The following is a 21,545-nucleotide window of genomic DNA, read 5'->3' as shown; positions in this document are numbered from 1 at the left end:
AGCATTTGAAAGATTATCCCAACAATGGGGAAAGCATTCCCTCTTCATACTTAAAGTGTCTGTCAATTTACAATCTTCAAATAATAAACATGAAATTTTACTCTCAGCAGCAATTTAGGTCAATATCGTTTCTCAATAAGAGACTAGCCTTTTAAAAATAAATGGACCATAGAAACAACCACAAGAAGAAGTAAGCAGTGATCCATGTATCACTGTATTCTTGAAACTGAAACCTAAAAAACAAGAGCTTCAATCATTATAGTTTTCTGAATACTCCGCACAAACAGAATTCTGCAGAATCCACATAAGAGGAAATGGTCAGAGTTAAAAAAAAAAAAAAAGGTATTTGGGGCGTATTAGTCATAAACACAATAAGAATAAAATGCTGCATAAAGTCCTTTGTGAGTTCAAAGACTGAAAAGGAAACGAGTTGCTAGAGAGAGAAACAATGTCATTTCTAGAGCAAATGGATATGAAGTATTGGAAAATCTCTCCTCATACACAACAGTATTTTCACCTCCATAACCGATGGCTGTGATCTCTTTTGAAGCAATAAAGGTGCCAGAATTTTTATAAATGGATGGTAGCAGTTTCCATGAATAGAAAAGGTTGTTACTGTTGTAATAGGTTTATAGCTATATTAATGCATTGTCAAATTCCTCTGACTAGTTAAATGTGCCTAAATAAAATATAGATTTTTTTTTTTACCAATACATAACAAATAGAAAAAGATTCTGAAAAATTATGAAGTTTTAAATTAATCCTATTAAAGATTAACAAATGCTTTTCATTTACATACTGTCTTGATCTGTGTATACGTGAACTATGCCACTGCTTTTATTCCCATTTCCAACTGAAGTACTTGCTGTTACCCAAAATGTATAGTAGCTGAATATTGCCAGTTTATCTATTATTGCAGATACGGTCATATTGTCAAAGTCATTGGTTACTTCATGGAGTGTAACATTCTGAAAAATAAACATATTGTTTTAATTGTTCAGAATATATTTTAGCATACATAAGCATTTCAAAGTATTATTCATAGATTGGTTGCCTCATTGTTTTAATATGTTAATTTTTGAGGAAAATCAACATATAATTTTTTTATTGCAATAATTAAACTGGAAATATATTTGTACTAAAAGAGGAATCGATGATAGCAGTTTTATTAAATTGATACACAGATTAGCAAAGAGTTAAAACTCCAAGCTTAGCTGGCAGTAGGGAAGGTCCAGTAATGAACTGAAAAGGCTACAATGTGCTGATCAGTGTTAGTTTCCCTTACAAAACATTCAAGTATTTTTCAAAATTTGACTATATATTTTTAAACAAGTTTGGGAATATTATAAAAATTTTCTTTTTTTTTCTTCCTATCAACGATGTAGGAATTATGAAAATCTTCACCTCTCTCTATGAGTTCAAATGGTTATAATTCATCTTTCATAAACCCCTTCTTTTTCTACACTCATGTAAAGAAATAGGAAAGCAGTTGGATATACTCTCACATGATCTAAGAAAAAATTTTAAATTCTCTTGCCTGACTCCTAGCTATATTTGTTCCAAGCCATTTTATGATAATTAAAGGAATTGTAATCATTCCCCCCTTTACCAAATTTTAAATACAAAACCTGGTTAAAATCAACTCTAAAATAAAGAAAAATAGACTTTTTAAAAAGTCATGTGTGTAATTAAATATGAATTAAATATGAATAATTTTATAATAATATATTGCTGTACAGAGAAATCTGAATCATTCCAACCTGCACAAAGTCCTTAAAGTCCAAAGACCTGAATTCAATTTGGACAGAAGTCCTGGATAAATCATCTGATCATAAAACTTCTCATCCTCTAACTAAAATGGGAAGAACCTCTTCAAAAGCCTTCACATAGGGCTTTTGAAGATTAGATTATATGAGGCAAATAAAACAACACCATCTCTGGAACATGATAAAAGAAAAGTAATAAATAGTAAAAAGCTAATTTAAATTAATAACATAGGATAATCAATTTGACTAAAATTTATAGTTAGCATGGTTCTATGATGCATCAACAAACAAAATTCTGCAAAATTTTCTGGTTCTTTGACAATATGTGGGGTAGTGAGTGTCATAAAAGATCTACTTCAATTTTGTCGTGACTTATTAAGTAATAGACAAGTTAAGACATGATTAATCTCACACAAAATATGATCTGGGAACTTTAATATCTTCCAACATATATACTTTACAGATGGCATAACTGGCTTATATAATTTATCTCTTAAAATATTAATGTAGCCTTTCTATTTTTCTTTGCTATAAAATTTACTCTGATTATGTATGACCCTGATGACAATTAAGTAACAAATTATCCAGAATTTATTCATGCTGAGTGTGAGTAAACATGCACAGACATGTAACAAATTTAGAACCAGATCAGTTATCCAGATGATTATCCCATTCATCTATCTAATTTGAGGGGGAAAAAAAAGTCTTGTGCTTCAAATTATCTAATTAAGGCTTATTCTTTGAGAATAATAAAATACAGTAATAAAATAAAATAAAATAAAATAAAATAATATAAATACAGTCAGAAGGTATTTAGTAAAAACTTCTCAAACTTGATTAATCAAACCAGTACTTATTTAACACTTTTTAATAAAAGACACTGTGTCAGGCACACTGAGGGGACACAAGTGGGTAAATGTTAAAATGGAGAAAAGTAAATGTGAAACACAATGGGCCACAGCTGGAGGAGGCACAAGATGGATTGCCAAGTTGTAGCAAGGAGCTTTAACTCCAAAGTCAGAAGGACAGATTACTTCAAACCAACTCAAGCGCTCCAAATCATAACTAATTACTGAAAATAATGTTTGTCTGCTATAATTATTTTTATGTTCTGTGATTAAACATTTATTGAGCATTATGATACAGTAGCAGAGGATATCAGGGAATCGAAAGACAAGAGTCACACACAATCCTTTTCTTCACATTATCTGCTATGGGATGAGGGAGCTAAGACAAGTAGCAGATACCAGGAATAGAAAGTAGACTATGATGTGTCATGCATTAAGAGATACTACAAAGTTCTATGGGAAGAAGAAAGAGAAGGAAGAAAATAGTTATACATCCATCCTGCTATATAATTTTCATTTTGATGATTTCTTCTACTCTACCAATCCAAAACAGAAAATTAAATAGTGAAGATTTTTATGCTATATTTAACTAATTTTAGAAATAAATTAAAGCACAGATGAACTTCAAGGAATATGAGAAATGTTTTAACATCATTAGCCTGTGCCTTCTTGCAGCTGTCACACTTAAAAGCATTCTTAAGATAACTTAATAAAAGATTACATTTTTTAAGATAGATGAATTGCAAATGGGATCATATTATATACTCAGGTTTGAATAAGAAAGTTCATAAAATCACCTTGAAATTATAGTCAGACTTTTGCCCTTGATGTGGACAAACAGAACCAAAACGGAATCAGACACAAGCCATAAAGTAAACTGTAATAGAGACAAAACCTTTGCTAAGGTTCAGAACTACTGAATTTTGAATACTGAATATTGGTTAAATGCATGAACAAAAATCTGCAATTTGAATGGCCTGATGACATAATGACAAATTATTAAATTTATAAACAAACTGGGAAAGAATGCACATTAAATTTCCATTTTCCTTCCCCAAATAGAGCAGAACAAAAAGAAGCAGCAAAAATTGTTTGATGTACAGAGTTAAACAAATAAACAGATTGTCCTTTCTTATGCAACCTCACTCTTAGAGGGCCTGGAGCAGAATATTAAAATCCAACCAACCTCTGGACTGTCTTTAACTCACTGCTGGATAAGGCCTAAGACAGCGTGCAGAATTCTGCTCTGACTATTTTCACTAGCTTAAACTGCACTAAAGCAAGTCATACTTTAGAGAGGTTTCTGCTCACAAGAACTAACTCTAGTGGCTAAACTTGGGTTATTAATCACAAATTGAATTAGGCAACTTAGAATTATTGACTCCTCTCTATCCTCCTTCTACTAAAAAGGATGCAATGACTTAATAATGGTCAGAGTAATAATTAACATTCAGTCAACAGTTCCTAGTAGTAAGGTACATATTCTGTAAATGGCCATTATTTCTTCTCTATCAGTGTTTTCCAAATTATATTCCAACTCTCTGATTCCTGATTCAATCACAACTGTCCAGTTTTATTCTTTTCATATGTTAGAGGTCTGTGAAATAGTTTGGAGAAATAAAGGAATCCAGGTGAAAAACTAAAAATATTTCTCTAAATGAAAGGCACTTTAGCTATTTTAATAACTATTGTTGTTCATATTTCAGAAAGTATCCATCTGAAAATTATGCAACCCTATAACCTTGCATATCACAAGTTTAATAAGCACATTTTGGTACTTTCATTACATCTGATACTAAGTGATAACAATGATGATGATGGTGATAACCCCCTGCTACTAACAATGGAAAATTTTTAGACTTGAAGAAAAATACTCAAACACATCCAAGCATGAAAACTATCATACACAAACAAAGGGAAATTTTTTAGCTGAAAAACAATTGAGGGTAAGTGAAACCATCAATTCTCTGGAGAAATAGCACTGAGGCCCACATTTACATACAGAATGTTTAAAAGGTGGCAGCTTCATAGTTGGTAACACATTTGAAGCTGATCCAGAGATGTGTGTGTGTGAGTACATGGGTGCATGTGTAGACAGACAGATTAAAATATATTTATTTCTCCACCACATTTTTCTGTGTCAATGGGAGTTTTATAAAATGTCTATACATAATTCTCAATGTAAGATAAGAGATGTTTTCTACTATGCCAAGTCTTTATCAACAGAGTTGAGAGATATAAAGAAATAGGAGAAAACTCAGGTCTTACCTGAATGAAAGTGCCTGAAGTATTTCTGTAATAAACAGAATAATATTGTATAATCCCGTTAGGTTTTGAAGGAGGTGTCCAGAAAAGAAGTATTGATGAAGAACTGAGGTTTGAATAATGAACATCTTTGGGAGGATCACTTGGTGCTAAAATACAAACAGTTGAACACAAAATTGTACCTGTGTCTCCAAATAATGTCTGAACTGTTCCAAATGTTACCTGTGTCTAAGTTATGACTGTTAAAAATTGAGAATATCTAATTAGAAGTCAGAAATGAAATCCATAAGGCTCATTGGGCCATCCCCATTAACACTCTACCATAGCAATATCCAAGCAGAGGGCAAATGGATTTCTTATTCATAAAACACTATCCCAGTTCTAAATCATGCCAATGCCTTGGATTAAAAACAACATTATGACAAGTTTCCAATATAGAATGCATACTATGAAATTCTAATTTAACTCAGCATTTTGAAATTGAATAACAGAAGACAAAGGCACAGAGCTGACTTCATGCATTTTGCTTCATGAAAAAAAAAAAAAACACTAGGACCTCCCTGGTGGTCCAGTGGTTAAGAATTTGCCTGCCAATGCAGAGGACATGGGTTCAACCCCTGGTCCATGAAGATTACTCACATTGCAGGGTAACTGAGGCCATGCACCATGTCTGCGGAGCCTGCACACTAGAACCCAAGCTCCACAATGAGAACAGTGAGCAGCCCACACACCACAACTAGAGAGTAGCCTCCACTCCCTGCAACTAGAGAAAGCCCGCGCACAGCAGTGAAGACCCTGCACAGCTGAAGACAAAATAAATTATAAATTAATAAAAAAAATAAAAAGCACACTAAATGCTAAGTGTTGAGTTTTGTGCTGAGTGCATTTACAAATATAAATTCATTTACTCCTCAAATGGACCCTAATAAGGTAGGTGATATACCATATCCATACAAATGGGAAATTGAGGCACAGAGAGATTAACTAACTTTCCCAACCTCACACAGCTAGAGTGACCAAAAAGAAATTTTGTGTGTAACTTATGACAGATATTAGGCTTAATAAGACATCTTTATATTTAATGCATTTTTTTCTGAATAGGATATTCTTTTACTTGGGCTACATTCATAAGAACTCACCTCCCTCGGGTGTTCGGAAGCTGATGATATTGCTTCTCTTTTCCCCATCACCAAATCTGGTACTAGCTGTTACATAAGCATTATATTCAACATTGTGGTCCAAATCTGAAAACTCTAATGATGTTTCAGTTGCATTAACAGTTTTTAATGATGATCTGTCCCTAAGAAGAAAAAAAAATTATCTGTACAACCGACCTTTAAACATATATACATTTTCAGCACAAGTACATTAAAAATAAGCAACATTTATGCATATTTATTAATCTAGACTGATAGAATAAAGATGCTACTTATCCTGAAATGCTGAAAAGAATGAGTTTCAGAATAATTCAATACATAAGCTTCTTTTGCTTTCACGTATATTCAGTAGTCCAAATAAGTGTTAATAGGATGTTCATATTAGAGTTTGCTTTTAATAGATCCTATTAAAATTAACTGATTTTTAATAGATCTCTGGGAATTTTGTGTATTCAAAGTAACTATAGCATCCTTTTCATACCAGTGTTTTAGTTGTTCAAATATTTGTTCTTTGGAAGTGTAAGCATAATCTTATTCACACAGTATATTTATCAAATCAATTTTATAAATATTGTATAACAATAACATTTATTTCAGACCCAATTCAAATAAATAAATTAAAAATATCTGAATGCTGCTGCTGCAGCTGCTAAGTCGCTTCAGTCGTGTCCGACTCTGTGCGACCCCATAGACGGTAGCCCACCAGGCTCCGCCGTCCCTAGGATTCTCCAGGCAAGAACACTGGAGTGGGTTGCCATTTCCTTCTCCAGTGCATGAAAGGGAAAATTGAAAGTGAAGTCGCTCAGTCGTGTCTGATTCTTAGCGACCCCATGAACTGTAGCCTACCAGGCTCCTCCGTCCACGGGATTTTCCAGGCAAGAGTACTGGAGTGGGGTGCCATTGCCTTCTCCGAATATCTGAATAGCTATATCTAAAATAATGAGTATGGGTTATTCTTTAATTAGAAGATTTAAAATAATGGATATAAAACATAACAAGAAAACAAAAAGTAGAGATTATATCTCTTACTCAACTAAAATCTTATATATATCTAAAATATTACTTTGGAAATGAAAGTAAATATTGATTCACACTCTTCAAGTAAGTACCAAAGTCCCAGGAGAGGGGGGAAATGTCTAAAGGGCATACTGTTGCTAAGTGATATGGTACTACAGTTCATTTCAGATATGTTGCTTCAGATTCTATAGAACTGGATATAGATTAGAATCTAAGCTAAAGAATATGTATATAATAATACTGAAAACTGTGCATTTTAAAAATAAATTTATATTTTTAAGAGCAATACAATTAATTATTAAAGGATCATATTTATTAAAATATGATTAACATCACAGAAAAGATACATATCTCATGTAATGTAATGTCTTTTTTCTTCTTTAGAAACACAAGGCATCCAAGAAGTAAATGGATATTCCCTCTGAACATAAAATGCTTTTGTTTCTCTACCACTAAAATATATGAATACTGAATCATTAAGGGGAATAAAAGATTTTAAGTGAATTAAGGGTATACACAAAGAGATAGTTTTACCATTACAAAAGCATCAATTCACTCTAAATACAAGTATGGTTATCTGAAAATAGTTGGAAAGCTGACCATAGTGAGAATTATGGATTCAGAATATGCAATTGGAGACAGGCACGATTAGCCAGGCTATTCAATGATCTGAAACAGTTTCATCAGACATCCTTTTCCAGAAGCTATAGGGAGAACTGAGTTCTCTCTTTGACTTCGCTAAGACTATAGAATACCTTTTAAAACTTAATGCTGTAGCTGTTAGGCTATTAGTCTGAGAAAGATGCCTTGTTATAGAAACTTTACCCAATTCCAGACTCCTGTCATTGGTCACAGACCATTAGAACATTACAATATAGCTAATCCAGTTCAGATCTCTAAAGCTACGAAATTAGAGAAATAATATCTGCTGCACTATGTGACTACCTTCCTGCCCTGATCTTCACAGCAAAATATTGTAGATAAGTATCTGCCTACAAGATATAAAGGACTTCCCTGGTGGCTCAGTCAGTAAAGAATCTGCCAGCAATGCAGGAGATTTGGGTTGGGAAGATCCCCTGGGTAAAGAAATGGCAACCCATTCCCATATTCTTGCCTGGGAAATCCCATGGACAGAGGAGCCAGGTGGACTATAGTCCATGGGGTCTCAAGAGTTGGACACAACTTGGCAACTAAACCACCACCACAACAAGGAAAACCCCAATTATGCTCCATAGATAATACAGAATCAAGGCAATTACTTCAGAAATGCAGGTCAAACATAAATTTTGTCTTAAATATCTGGGTATTTCAGTAAAAAGAAGGCAGCCTTTATAAATTACTGAATAACAAAGTCAATAGTTCATCTCAGTAAGCATATACAGATATAGTATACATATCTACTCTAATTTATCTCCAGAGAGAAAACAGTGCTAACAAAACTTTTTCAGGTACTGATAAGTCTTGTCTGTTTGGGGTTTGTTTGTTTCCTTTTGGAGTTAATTGTGGCTGATATTTGAATAACTATGGTAGAAAAGTATCTGAGCATAAACTTCAGTGGAAGTTTCAACTTCTGATACAAGTTCAGAATGCATCTTGAGTTCATAAAGAAATGGTTTGCTATTAAACTGAGAACCAGAAGTAGTAAAAGGAGAGAAAATTGACAGTGTTCCCAAGGATCTGACTTCACCCTCTTTGTTCTTATGCTATTGCCAGACTGGAGGAAACACACAGAAACCTCTGGGCCGAAGCCTGAGCTCTCTTCTCTCTGAACAGCCATCTCATGAACAATCCTACAGTTCAGAGGGTCACTCTCTCCCATGCATGAGAAACTCACTTTGATGCTGCTATAATCAGTTTTTTCTCCTGGTTTTAACTGGTTTAGTTTAAAAATCTGTTTTGTTCTTATTAGTTTAAAAATATTTTATTTCCATTTATAAAAGCATGTTTTATATAAGGCTTTCCTGGTGGCTCAGTGGTAAAGAATCTGCCTGCCAATGCAGGAGACATGGGTTCAATCCCTGGATTGGGAAGATCCCCTGGAGAAGCAAATGTCAACCCACTCCAGTATTCTTTCCCGGGAAATGCCATGGACAGAGGAGCCTGATGGGCTACAGTCCATGGGTTCGCAAAGAGTCAGACAACTTAGTGACTAAACAACAGCATTTTATATCTTGATTTTTCACTCATGTTAAGAACAATAATCTACATTATTTTTTTCTAAGTTGCTTAATTTGAATATGTCATAGTTCTTCAGCCTACCCCTTATAAATTAACATTTAGGCTGTTTCTCTCCTTTTTTCTTTAGTTACTAATAACAACAATGCAGTAATCATTCTTATTCAAATATCTTTCCATAACGGTACTTTTATTTCTACAGGTTAAATTCCCAATAGTGTGATTGAACCAGATGGGTTTAAAAAAATTTTTTTTTAATGATAAATCATAATGATTTGGAGTCACAACAACAAGTGTGCAAACTTTCACCACTAGTCTGGATAGTAATCTTAATTTCTGCAAGTTTAATTGACCAGAAACACTTAATCTGCACATCTCTGACCATGAGTGAAAAAGAATTATCTTCTTATTGGTCATTTGCAGTCCTAATTTTGGAATAACTTCTTTACAAATTTTCTTTTATACACTTTTAGTGCCTTAAATGGAAAACAGCATATATTGAGAAGTTAGGGAGACATTTTTCTTTTAGATAGTGTTCCAAATGAAGAGATATCTTCATAAGGGGAATCATATATTCCCCATCCTTTCCATATTTAGTACTGGTATACATACAATCAATATTCAACAAAATTTATTAAGCACCTATTTTATGTCAGGAATGATGTTAGATATAAATGAGAAAGGGACAGGCCCTACCCTCCAAATAGAGAGACAAAGCAGTAAATAATTAAACAACAAATCGATTAAAAACAATAGTTTTCCCCCTATTAGCTAAAAGCAAAGAAAAAAGAGAAAGAGATGAGTGAAGAAATTAATTGGGACCAATGAGTAGAAAAGCAGAATAAATCACAGCCTCCAGAGCTGCAGAAAATGTTCACTAGAGAGCAAGTTTGTAGGATTTGAGAGTAGAATAGGGAGTTGAGTGAGATGGAGAGAGGAAGAGAGAAGGCCCATTTGACAGAGCAGGTCTAACTCTAATGTATCCAAAGTCATAAACTGCATGCAAATGGAAGGAACATAAATGGGACACAATACTTAGAAGATCAGCCAAACCTCTTACACAGTGCAGATTTTCAAACTGAGGAAAAAAACTCTGGAGAGTGTTGAGTGCTATCATTTTACTGATTTAATTCTATAAACTAGAATATAAATTCTATAAACTAGAATATAAATTAGAACATTTTTAAAGCCTTTTTGAATGAGAAATCAAAAGACTTTAATGACTGAAATTATTCTGAATAAATATAAAATTATTCTGAATAAATTTCTATTCATCTGCACTCACTGGTAACAACAAGAAAATGTCTTGAGATGAAATTAATGGAGATTTAAGGCAAAGTTATTTCCTAGTTAATTTATACTTCTCGAAACACAGGCCACATTTTGACATCAGGGCATAAAGGAAATTCTAGAACATAAGAGCAGTTTCTTTGCTCTGCTTTACCAATTCCTTTGCTCATTTCTTATCACATCAAGACTATGCCAAGCAACAATTACCTATGAGGAATCATGAGTACCAAAACCATATGGAAAGATTTAAACAAAATTCCCTATTTCCCAACTGTGAACATGAATGGTTTCCTAGACAAAGTTTGAGACTCTTTGAAAGGTCATGGTCTTAATCCTAAATTTCATAATTTGATATTTTGTTCCATGTGGGCAACCTAGCCTAATGATACATTCATTCCTATACATTCCTATGAACTTATTATAAAAACTTTAATCTGCTATTATCTGAATATTCTACATTAACCCTTTCACTCACCAGATACCATTCCCCAAAATAAAGAATTTCAATGCATTTACTTGACTCTATCAAATAATTTTCCCCCTCGCATGAACCAGCAATTTCAGTAATTTTCCTACTCTAAGGACACTGGTCTTCTACGTTGCATTTACTCTAGAATTTTTACACAGCTGAACTATATCACTAGGTTAATAATTATCAAACTAGCATGGCATAAACAGCTGCACATTCTATGATCCTAAAGCTTTTCTAGAATCTCAGAGAAAGTCTGAGTCTCAGTGAGGTATTCATTTATTGTTACTCTTACTCCTACTCTCAACATTTGGTTAGCTGGTTGATTTCATTTGATTTGGTTTGACTTTGTTTTGCTCGTTTGCCTTTAACGGAAAAGACACACTTATAAGATTAGAAGAAAAAGCCACTCTGGAGAATGAGGTTGAAGCTCATTTATACTCTTATAAACGATCCTCTTGAAGTCAACATAAGGAATTAGGATCCAGAAGACAAGATGAGGGACTGTACTTAAGCTGGAGGAGAAAGATTTCAACCCCTAAGAATGAACACAAATCCCTCAGGCCAGAATAAAGAGTTTGGGTATTATTCCAAGAGTAAAGTCAAATCCTTTGAATGTTTTCTCCTGGGTGTAATCTTTGGGTGAATGATTAAAATAAAATTTAAAAATCTCATTTAATAATGAGATTCATTCTTCTCTCTAGATAGATAGATAAATAGATGAATAGATAGATTCTTATTTAAGCCTCAAGTCTCCATGTGTCTGGCCTGTCCACCCCTCTAGCTTCATCTCTTTCCATTTGCTTTCTGTGCCATTATACTCAAGACACAAGGCTATCTTGCTATTGCCCACACGAAGCTTCTTGCTGTTAACCACATATGATGACATTATTTGAGTTCCTATATCCAGTTGGTGCAGCCCTGGACTTCTCAGCTAAATATATCATTGTTTTGTTTAAGACAATTTAAGTTGGGCACTATAACTTGAAACTAAAAGAATCCTGGCTAACACTTACTCCCATTCTTTAATAGTTTCTCATACTCCTTGATCCTGAGTATTTCCACCATCATCTTCACTCCTCGCTGAACAAGCTCACTTTTTGTCTATTTATCATTTAAACGAGGGGAACCAGTAATTAAACTGATTTACACATAAAACTGTATGATTATTCTCTCATAAGGGATAAAGTCCATAAACTGTATGTGTGTTGGTTGCTCAGTCCTGTCCGACTCTTTGCAACCCTATGGAGTGTAGCCTGCCAGGCTCCCCTGTCCATGGAATTCTCCAGGCAAGAATACTGGACTGGGTTGCCATTCCCTTCTCCAGAGGATTTTCCCAACCCAGGGATCAAACCCAGGTCTCCTGCATTGTGGGAAGATTCTTTACCACCTGAGCCACCAAGGATAAAGGCCAGCAACTAATGTAGACCAATATTAAGCCAGTGATTTTTTTTTTGGTAGAAATATGCCATATGAATTGATGCACTAGAGTTTAATCTACCATAATTCCATTAGTCTTTATCACAAAAACTGTTATCAAACTAAGACTTCTCTAATCCTGTAAGTATACTGTTGAGGTTTTAGAACAAAGGCCAATATAGAGAGCTGTCACAGCTCAGTCAGTAAACAATTTGCCTGCAGTGCAGGAGACCAAGGTTCAATTCCTGGGTCAAGAAAATCCCCTGGAGAAGGAAATGGCAACCCACTCCAGTATTCCTGCCTGCAAAATCCCATGGAGAGAGGAGCCTTGTGGGCTACAATCTATGGGGTTGCAAGAGTCACATACAACTTAGTGACTAAACCATCTAATGATTTGGGAAAAGCATGATTTGGGAGTAATACAGATCTTGTTATGATTCCAGCTCTATCATCTTCTAGGACTGTAACTTTAAGCAATACTTTAACTTTATCAAGACTTAATTTCCACAACTATAAAGTGGTGATAATATTCTTTGCTCTATGGTACTGTTGTGAAAAACAAATAAGGATATATAGGGAAGATACCAAACACAACATTTGTCCCCAAATATTAACTACTATAGTATCCCTCAAGTCCTTTTCTTTAGCTCTCCAAGATGTTTTGTTCCCCAGTCACAATCTTTCCTAGCTTTGTACGTTTCACAAATGTGATAAAAGGAGCCCTGAAGGTATTAAAACTCAAGATCCACACAGGCAAAATAAATGACTCAGTTCAGTTTAGTCGCTCAGTTGTGTCCGACTCTTTGCGACGCCATGAATCACAGCAGGCCAGGCCTCCCTCTCCATCACCATCTCCCAGAGGTGACCCAAACCCATGCCCATTGAGTCAGTGATGCCATCCAGCCATCTCATCCTCTGTTGTCCCCTTCTCCTCCTGCCCCCAATCCTTCCCAGCATCAGGGTCTTTTCCAATGAGTCAACTCTTCGCATGAGGTGAAGTATTGCAGTTTCAGCTTCAACATCAGTCCTTCCAATGAACACCCAGGACTGATCTCCTTTAGGATGGACTAGTTGGATCTCCTTGCAGTCCAAGGGACTCTCAAGAGTCTTCTCCAACACTACAGTTCAAAAAGCATCAATACTTCAGCGCTCAGCTTTCTTCACCGTCCAACTCTTACATCCATACGTGACTACTGGAAAAACCACAGCCTTGACTAGATGGACCTTTGTTGGCAGATTAATGTCTCTGCTTTTCAATATGCTATCTAGGTTTGTCATAACCTTCCTTGCAAGGAGTAAGTGTCTTTTAATTTCATGGCTGCAATCACCATCAGCAGTGATTTTGGAGCCCAAAAAAATAAAGTCTGACACTGTTTACACTGTTTCCTCATCTATTTCCCATGAGGACATGGGACCAGATGCCATGATCTTAGTTTTCTGAATGTTGAGCTTTAAGCCAACTTTTTCACTCTCCTCTTTCACTTTCATCAAGAGGCTCTCTAGTTCTTCTTCGCTTTCTGCCATAAGGGTGGTGTCATCTGCATATCTGAGGTTATTGATATTTCTCCTGGCAATCTTGATTACAGCTTATTTCTTCCAGCCCAGCATTTCTCATGATATACTCTGCATATAAATTAAATAAGCAGGGTGACAATATACGCCCTTGATGTACTCCTTTTCCTATTTGGAACCAGTCTGTTGTTCCATGTCCAGTTCTAACTGTTGCTTCCTGACCTGCATACAGGTTTCTCAAGAGACAGGTCATATGGTCTGGTATTCCCATCTCTTTCAGAATTTTCCACAGTTTATTGAGATCCACACAGCCAAAGGCTTTGGCATAGTCAATAAAGCAGAAATAGATGTTTTTCTGGAACTCTCTTGCTTTTTTGATGATCCACTGGATGTTGGCAATTTGATCTCTGGTTCCTCTGCCTTTTCTAAAACCAGCTTGAATATCTGGAAGTTCACAGCTCATGTATTGTTGAAGCCTGTCTTGGAGACTTTTGAGCATTACTTTACTAGCGTGTGAGATGAGTGCAATTGTGTGGTAGTTTGAGCATTCTTTGGCATTGCCTTCCTTTGGGATTGGAATGAAAACTGACCTTTTCCAGTCCTGTGGCCACTGCTGAGTTTTCCAGATTTGCTGGCATATTGAGTGCAGCACTTTCACAGCACCATCTTTTAGGATTTGAAATAGCTCAACTGGAATTCCATCACCTCCACTAGCTTTCTTTGTAGTGATGCTTCCTAAGGCCCACTTGACTTCACATTCCAGGATGTCTGGCTCTAGGTGAGTGATCACACCATCGTGATTATCTGAGTCATGAAGATCTTTTTCATACAGGTCTTCTGTGTATTCTTGCCACCTCTTCTTAATATTTTCTGCTTCTGTTAGGTCCATACCATTTCTGTCCTTTATCGAGCCCATCTTTGCATGAAATGTTCCCTTGGTGTCTCTAATTTTCTTGAAGAGATCTCTAGTCTTTTCCATTCTGTTGTTTTCCTCTATTTCTTTGCATTGATCACTGAGGAAGGCTTTCTTATCTCTCCTTGCTATTCTTTGGAACTCTGCATTCAGATGGGAATATCTTTCCTTTTCGCCTTTGCTTTTCGCTTCTCTTCTTTTCCCAGATATTTGTAAGACCTCCTCAGATAGCCATTTTTCTTTTTTGCATATCTTTTCCATGGGGATGGTCTTGATCCCTGTCTCCTGTACAACATCACGAACCTCTGTCCATAGTTCATCAGGCACTCTGTCTATTAGATCTAGTCCCTTAAATCTATTTGTCACTTCCACTGTATAATCATAAGGGATTTGATTTAGGTCATACCTGAATGGTCTAGTGGTTTTCCCTACTTTCTTCCATTTAAGTCTGAATTTGGTAATAAGGAGTTCACGATCTGAGCCACAGTCAGCTCCTGTCTTGTTTTTGCTGACTGTATAGAGCTTCTCCATCTTTGGCTGCAAAGAATATAATCAATCTGATTTTGGTATTCACCATCTGGTGATGTCCACGTGTGGAGTCTTCTCCTGTGTTGTTGGAAGAGGGTGTGTTATGACCAGTGAGTTCTCTTGGCAAAACTCTATTAGCCTTTGCCCTGCTTCATTCTGTACTCCAAGGCCAAATTTGCCTGTTATGCCAGGTGTTTCCTGACTTCCTACTTTTGCATTCCAGTCCCCTTAATGAAAAGGACATCTTTTTTGGGTGTTAGTTCTAATAGGTCTTGTAAGTCTTCATAGAACCGTTCAAGTTCAGCTTCTTCAGTGTTACTGGTCGGGGCATAGACTTGAATTACTGTGATATTGAATGGTTTGCCGTGGAAACGAACAGAGATCATTCTGTTGTTTTTGAGATTGCATCCAAGTACTGCATTTCGGACTCTTGTTGACCATGATGGCTACACCATTTCTTCTAAGGGATTCCTGCCCACAGTAGTAGATATAATGGTCATCTGAGTTAAATTCACCCATTCCAGTCCATCTTAGTTCACTGATTCCTAGAATGTCGACGTTCACTCCTGCCATCTCCTGTTTGACCACTTCCAATTTGCCTTGATTCATGGACCTAGCATTCCAGGTTCCTATGCAATATTGCTCTTTACAGCATTGGACTTTACTTCTATCACCAGTCACATCCACAGCTGGGTATTGTTTTTGCTTTGGCTCCATCCCATCATTCTTTCTGGAGTTATTTCTCCAGTGATCTCCAGTAGCATATTGGGCACCTACTGTCTTGGGGAGTTCATCTTTCAGTATCCTATCTTTTTGCCTTTTCATACTGTTCATGGGGTTCTCAAGGCAAGAATACTGAAGTGGTTTGCCATGCCCTTCCCCAGTGGATCACATTCTGTCAGACCTTTCCACCATGATCTGTCAGTCTTGGGTGGCCCCACATGGCATGGCTTAGTTTCACTGAGATAGACTAGGCTGTGGTCCATATGATCATAAATAATCATAAATAATAATCATAAATAAATGACTAAATGAATTTAAAAGAGAATAAAAGATTGTGGTCAGAAAGAAAGACACCAATACAGTATATTAATGCATATATATGGAATTCAGAAAGATGTTAATGATGACACTATGTGTGAGACAGCAAAAGAGACACAGATATAACGAACAGACTTTTGGACTCTGTGGGAGAAGGTGAGGGTGGGATGATTTGAGAGGATAACATTGAAACATGTATATTAGCATATGTGAAATAGATCGCCAGTCCAGGTTCGATGCATGAAGCAGGGCACTCAAAGCCCGTGCACTGGGACAACCCAGAGGGATGGGGTGGGGAGGGGAGTTCGGGATGGGGGATACATGTACACCCATGGCTGATTCATGTCAATGTATGGCAAAAACCACCACAATATTGTAAAGTAATCAGCATCCAATTAAAATAAATAAATTGGAAAAAAAAAAATAGTGTCGTAGGAACTAAGTTAAACTGCAAAGCAAATGCTCCACCTAAAGACAGGCTTTATTCAACTCCAGCTGATTTTTTTTTCCCCATGGGGAACATGGCAAAAGTATTCTGATTTTTTTAAGAAACAAAGGAAGCTGAAGTTTCACTGCTCATTTAGAAATACTACAAAATTCTGTTTAGAATTTATTAACAGTTTGTTGGTCCAGCAAAGCATGAGTGGCCTACTGCTAGCCTGCTTGTCACCTTAGTAACCAAGCTTCATCCAATTCATTCATGAAAGTGATTAATCAAAAAGAACTAAGACAGAGCTCTTAACATACCACTAAAAAACTGAAGAAGTCAAATGATCAAAAGCACCCTTGTGTTCAACCACTCCTTCCATCTCTGTATCTCCCACCACCCTAATCCAGCTCCACTATTTCATTTTTACCATACCAGGCACCAACCTCTCGACAGTCTACTCATGCTACCTCCACGCCTTCACAGGCCGTTCCCACTCTGAGATGTTCTCTTCAACTAATCTGTCTTTACCACCTTCATTTCAAATGTGAGATAAACTCAGGAAATTTGAAATGGCCCCCTTCCCACTTTGATTATTGATCTATATCATGCATTGAAACCATTAGGCAGTTTTAATAGAGTGAAAATCTTTTTAAAAACTGGAAGAAATAGGGCTAAACATACCTTTTTAGCATAACAAAAGCCATTTCCAAAAGTAAGCTTTTCTGTTACAGGGGAAATCATTTCACCAGTAACATTTAATAAAACTCTACAGTAAAACTGTTTTGACTTCCTAATATATTGCTCAGCAAGTATTTTTAAATTATTTCACATGAGCATATTTTATCTCTAATTAGTCTACAATCATTTTAAGGTTCTATATATTTTTTTATCTCCCCACAGAGTTTAATAAACATTTGTCAGACTGACTGATTCAGAATTGTTTCTCATAATGACGACTAGGAAAACTGAGAAAAGTTTAAAAGCCAAGATCTGTGTATAAGCTAGAATTTTCAACATCATTTTCATTCCACAGTCTTTTAGCTATATTTTATGGACCATTCACTTAAAAGTTTTATGAGCAAGGAAGAAAACTACTGTTAAATTTTACTGACATTATAGAAATAAAATTGCTAAACAAATCCAAGTTGAATTCAACTATAAAATAAATACATACATTGTATAAATTAGTTTACTGTAATACCACACCTCAATCCAAAGTATATTAAAAGAATAAGCTTAGAGGGCTCTAATAGAAATTCATTTATCTAATAGTGGTTGCCCCAAGAATGAAAGGATTTTTTCTCATTTGAAAATGTATAAACATAATTTACCAGTATAACTGAGGAAAAAGTGTTACTTAGATGACAAAAAATATCTTACAAAGCAAACTTTAGAATAACACATTATTTTAAAATGCAATGTGTTAAAGAAGATTTCTCAACACACTATCTACAAATCAAATATGACTCGCATAGTAGTGGTTATAAAATGATTGCACAATAACCCTCATGAGCTATTTTGTAAAGAAATACTCATGACAAAGAAAGAAGTCTCCAGTATAACAAATATAGTAGGTAACCTGCAATTTGCAGACACACTGAAAATAGCAAATATCCAAAGATGTTGCTTTTTAATTTTCCAGGCAAGAATACTGGAGTGGGTGCCATTTCCTACTCCAGGGGATCTTCCCAATCTAGCGGTTGAACTTCTTTTGAGTTTCCTGCATTGGCAGGTAAGGATTCTTTACCACTAGCACCACATGGGAAGCCCTAATGTTGGAGCAAGTCCCCAGTTATCCAGGCTAAGCCTCTTATGGCATTCAGTCTCTTCCCGTTTTCTTCCATAATCACTTGTCAGAGTCTGTAACGGTCTGAGTGCTGTCATTAGAGATTTCTGTGAAGCATTGATCTCCGCATTTGTATTAGCACTTTTTCAACATTGTCCTAAACCAGGCTTTCACCTTCTCATGTGGGGACTCACTGCCTTCCAATTGGCTCCTCAGTATTCATCATATGCTTCAACACAAAAATCTACTTGAACATTCTTCATAATTCATGAGATGGAACAGCTTGCTTCCTTCACAAAGATTTTTTTTTTTTTAAGAATTTGGTAGTTAGTGAAAGAATGAAAATAATGGAAGTTGAGTATTGTGAGAGAAATATGAACCCCTGAAACAGGAACTCTGCTAATAAAAATAGAGACCACTTACACAGTACTTTAAGAGAACACCACAGATAATTCAGTGGCAGAGTCACGATTCAAACCTATGTCTCTCCACTCAGAATGTGCTGTATGGTATCATGATACATGCCTCCTATCCTCCCCAATTAAACTGATATGGCAAGAGTTCCAAAAAACCAAGAAGGAAAGAAAGTGAAGTCGTTCAGTCATGTCTGATTCTTTGCAACCCCATGGACTGTCGCCTACCAGGCTCCTCCATCCATGGGATTTTTCAGGCAAGAAACTGGAGTGGGTTGCCATTTCCTTCTCTAGGGGATCTTCCCAACCCAGGGATGGAACCCAGGTCTCCCACATTGCAGGCAGACGCTTTACTGTCAGTGCCACCAGGGAAGCCTCCAAAATCCATTACTGATTAGTAATAGTGATACAAAAGGAACCTGGATCATGATATCCCTTTAACTACAGAGGCTAAAGCTTCCAGCTTAGGTAAGAAAATACTGGAAATTTAAAAATATCTCTTATATACTTCATTACCATTTATATCTTTCAGTCTAGTACAGCTGATATTCTTAAACTTGTTAAGATGTATTTCCTGTTTTGTTCTTTCTTTATAAGATCTAATTCTAGTCAACAGAAGGTGTCCATTGTCTGGAAAAGCATCACTACTTTTATGCCAGAAATGAAAAGATAATAAGTCTGTACTAAATTTTTAACTCTTAAAATATATTCTTCATTCAGTCATCCATTCAGCAGATAATTTAGTTTCAATTATGAGCCAGGTAGTTTCCTGTTCCAATACAGCGATGAACAAACCAGATCTTGAAGCAGATAGGATCTTAATCTCTCTGCCTCTTCTATCACACTTGCCTCCTCCCTATGTATGGTGTGTGTGAGAGAGAGAAAGATAAATAAAGCCAAGTTCTATTGAGGAAAAAGTGTTTTCTATGTTCTCTTTCCACATTAAGAGTCAGTCCAGCATGAATATAGGCCATAAAGTTTTATAATAATTCATGGTATAGAAAGGAAGAATTACATGCAAAAAGAAAGCTTTCAGCAGTCAAAAAGAAAAGAAAAGAAAAAGTTTTGCACTACTAAGAAAAGGTGAGGGAAAGAACAGGACAAAGCTGTCTGACTGGAGTGTCCTGGGACCTTAAATTGAGGGTGAAGTGAAAGTGAAAATGTTAGTTGCTCAGTCGCGTCCGACTCTGTGACTCCATGGACTATAGCCTGCCAGGCTCCTCTGTCCATGGGGATTTTCCAGGCAAGAATACTGGAGTGGGTAGCCATTCCATTCTCCAGGGGATCTTCCTGACCCAGGGATTGAACGTGGATCTCCTGCATTGCAGGCAGATTCTTTACTATCTGAGCCACCAGGGAAGATACGTTGAGAGTAGGTGGTGAAAACAAATGAATAGTTAGTGAAGGAAGTGCCAGCATAGAGCTTCGCCTTCTTAGGATGGAGAGGAAAATGGTAAACCTCTTAGAAAATCTCTGTCTTCAGTATGTCATTACTAGTTAAGTAGTTAGGTCCAGTGATTATTAATACTTATGTCTGGTAAGATCTAAGGGCTCTTCCACTGGAGCTAAGGAATGGTGTGGAAGCCACCTGCCAGTCCTGCACACTACAGGTAGGTTCAGAGAAAACAACAGACAGCATATAGCTACCTGAGGGTTGAGACAGACATGCTAAGAGATCCAGGGCACTAGAATAAATCTGAGGTTGGATCAAGGCTAAAACAGAAACTAAAAACCTTGAAACTGGAAGCTATGATGGCGGGGAGGGTAAGAGGGGGAGTCCCAGAATGGTTCCCAACAGTCAAATGTGATGAGTCACAATATCCCCGACTTGAGATCCCCTCATCCTACTTTCTGTGGTCTCTCCTACACCTACAATCCATCTTAGGAAGTGAGACAGAAATGGCACACCGCCTGAAAGAAGAGAGAAAAATGTGCTACTGGGGAGTTGAACTCACACAGCATGATCACTATACAGAGTAATGATACCGTTTATCAGAGTAGGACCAGAAACCCAACCAGAAAATCCTGCTTCTCATTAACTTTTTTCACTTTCAATTTTTTTCTAACTCAGCAAAACATTGTCATAAATCTCTGAGTCATTACCTTTGGTTCAAAAATCCAGAAGTCATCATTGATTCCATTGATTTATCTCTCTTTTCATTCCCATAGCCAATTCATCACTGGGTCCAAGCAACTTTTCTTCCTAAGTGTAATAAAAAGCTGCCACTTCTCTCCTCTATCCCAGGATCATCTATAGCCCAGATTACTAAAATAATCTCCCACCTAATATCCCTGCTAGCACGTTTCCCCCTACAATTTTTTCTGCATAAAGTACCCACACTGCTCGAAATTCTTTAATAATTCCCATTACAACTGAAATGAAAACTGAATCCTTATGATGGCTTAGCTCCTGACCTTTGCCAGCCTCCTACTCTCCAGTATAACTCTCCGTCTCTCCATCTGTAGCAACACTGACCTCCTCTATGGTTTTCAAAACAAATGTGTTTCCTCACAGA

General features: G+C 36.3%; 1 protein-coding gene across 2 annotated transcripts in view; it reads right to left on the bottom strand.

The window, feature by feature from the left end:
• PTPRQ (protein tyrosine phosphatase receptor type Q) overlaps positions 1 to 21,545 on the bottom strand; it is a 242,572-nt gene that overhangs the window by 148,319 nt on the left and 72,708 nt on the right. For both annotated transcript variants that reach the window (XM_081597131.1, XM_081597130.1), the window contains exons 18-20: positions 6,019 to 6,179; positions 4,883 to 5,028; positions 800 to 968 (exon numbers count right to left, since the gene is read on the bottom strand). In XM_081597131.1, coding sequence (XP_081453257.1) covers positions 800 to 968; positions 4,883 to 5,028; positions 6,019 to 6,179 — 476 coding nt within the window. The remainder of the gene's footprint in view (positions 1 to 799; positions 969 to 4,882; positions 5,029 to 6,018; positions 6,180 to 21,545) is intronic.

This window comes from Giraffa tippelskirchi, chromosome 4 (genome assembly GCF_054371585.1).
Source record: "Giraffa tippelskirchi isolate mGirTip1 chromosome 4, T2T-mGirTip1v1.2.pri, whole genome shotgun sequence".
Lineage (NCBI taxonomy): Eukaryota > Metazoa > Chordata > Mammalia > Artiodactyla > Giraffidae > Giraffa > Giraffa tippelskirchi.
This window is presented reverse-complemented; position numbering and strand designations above follow the sequence as displayed.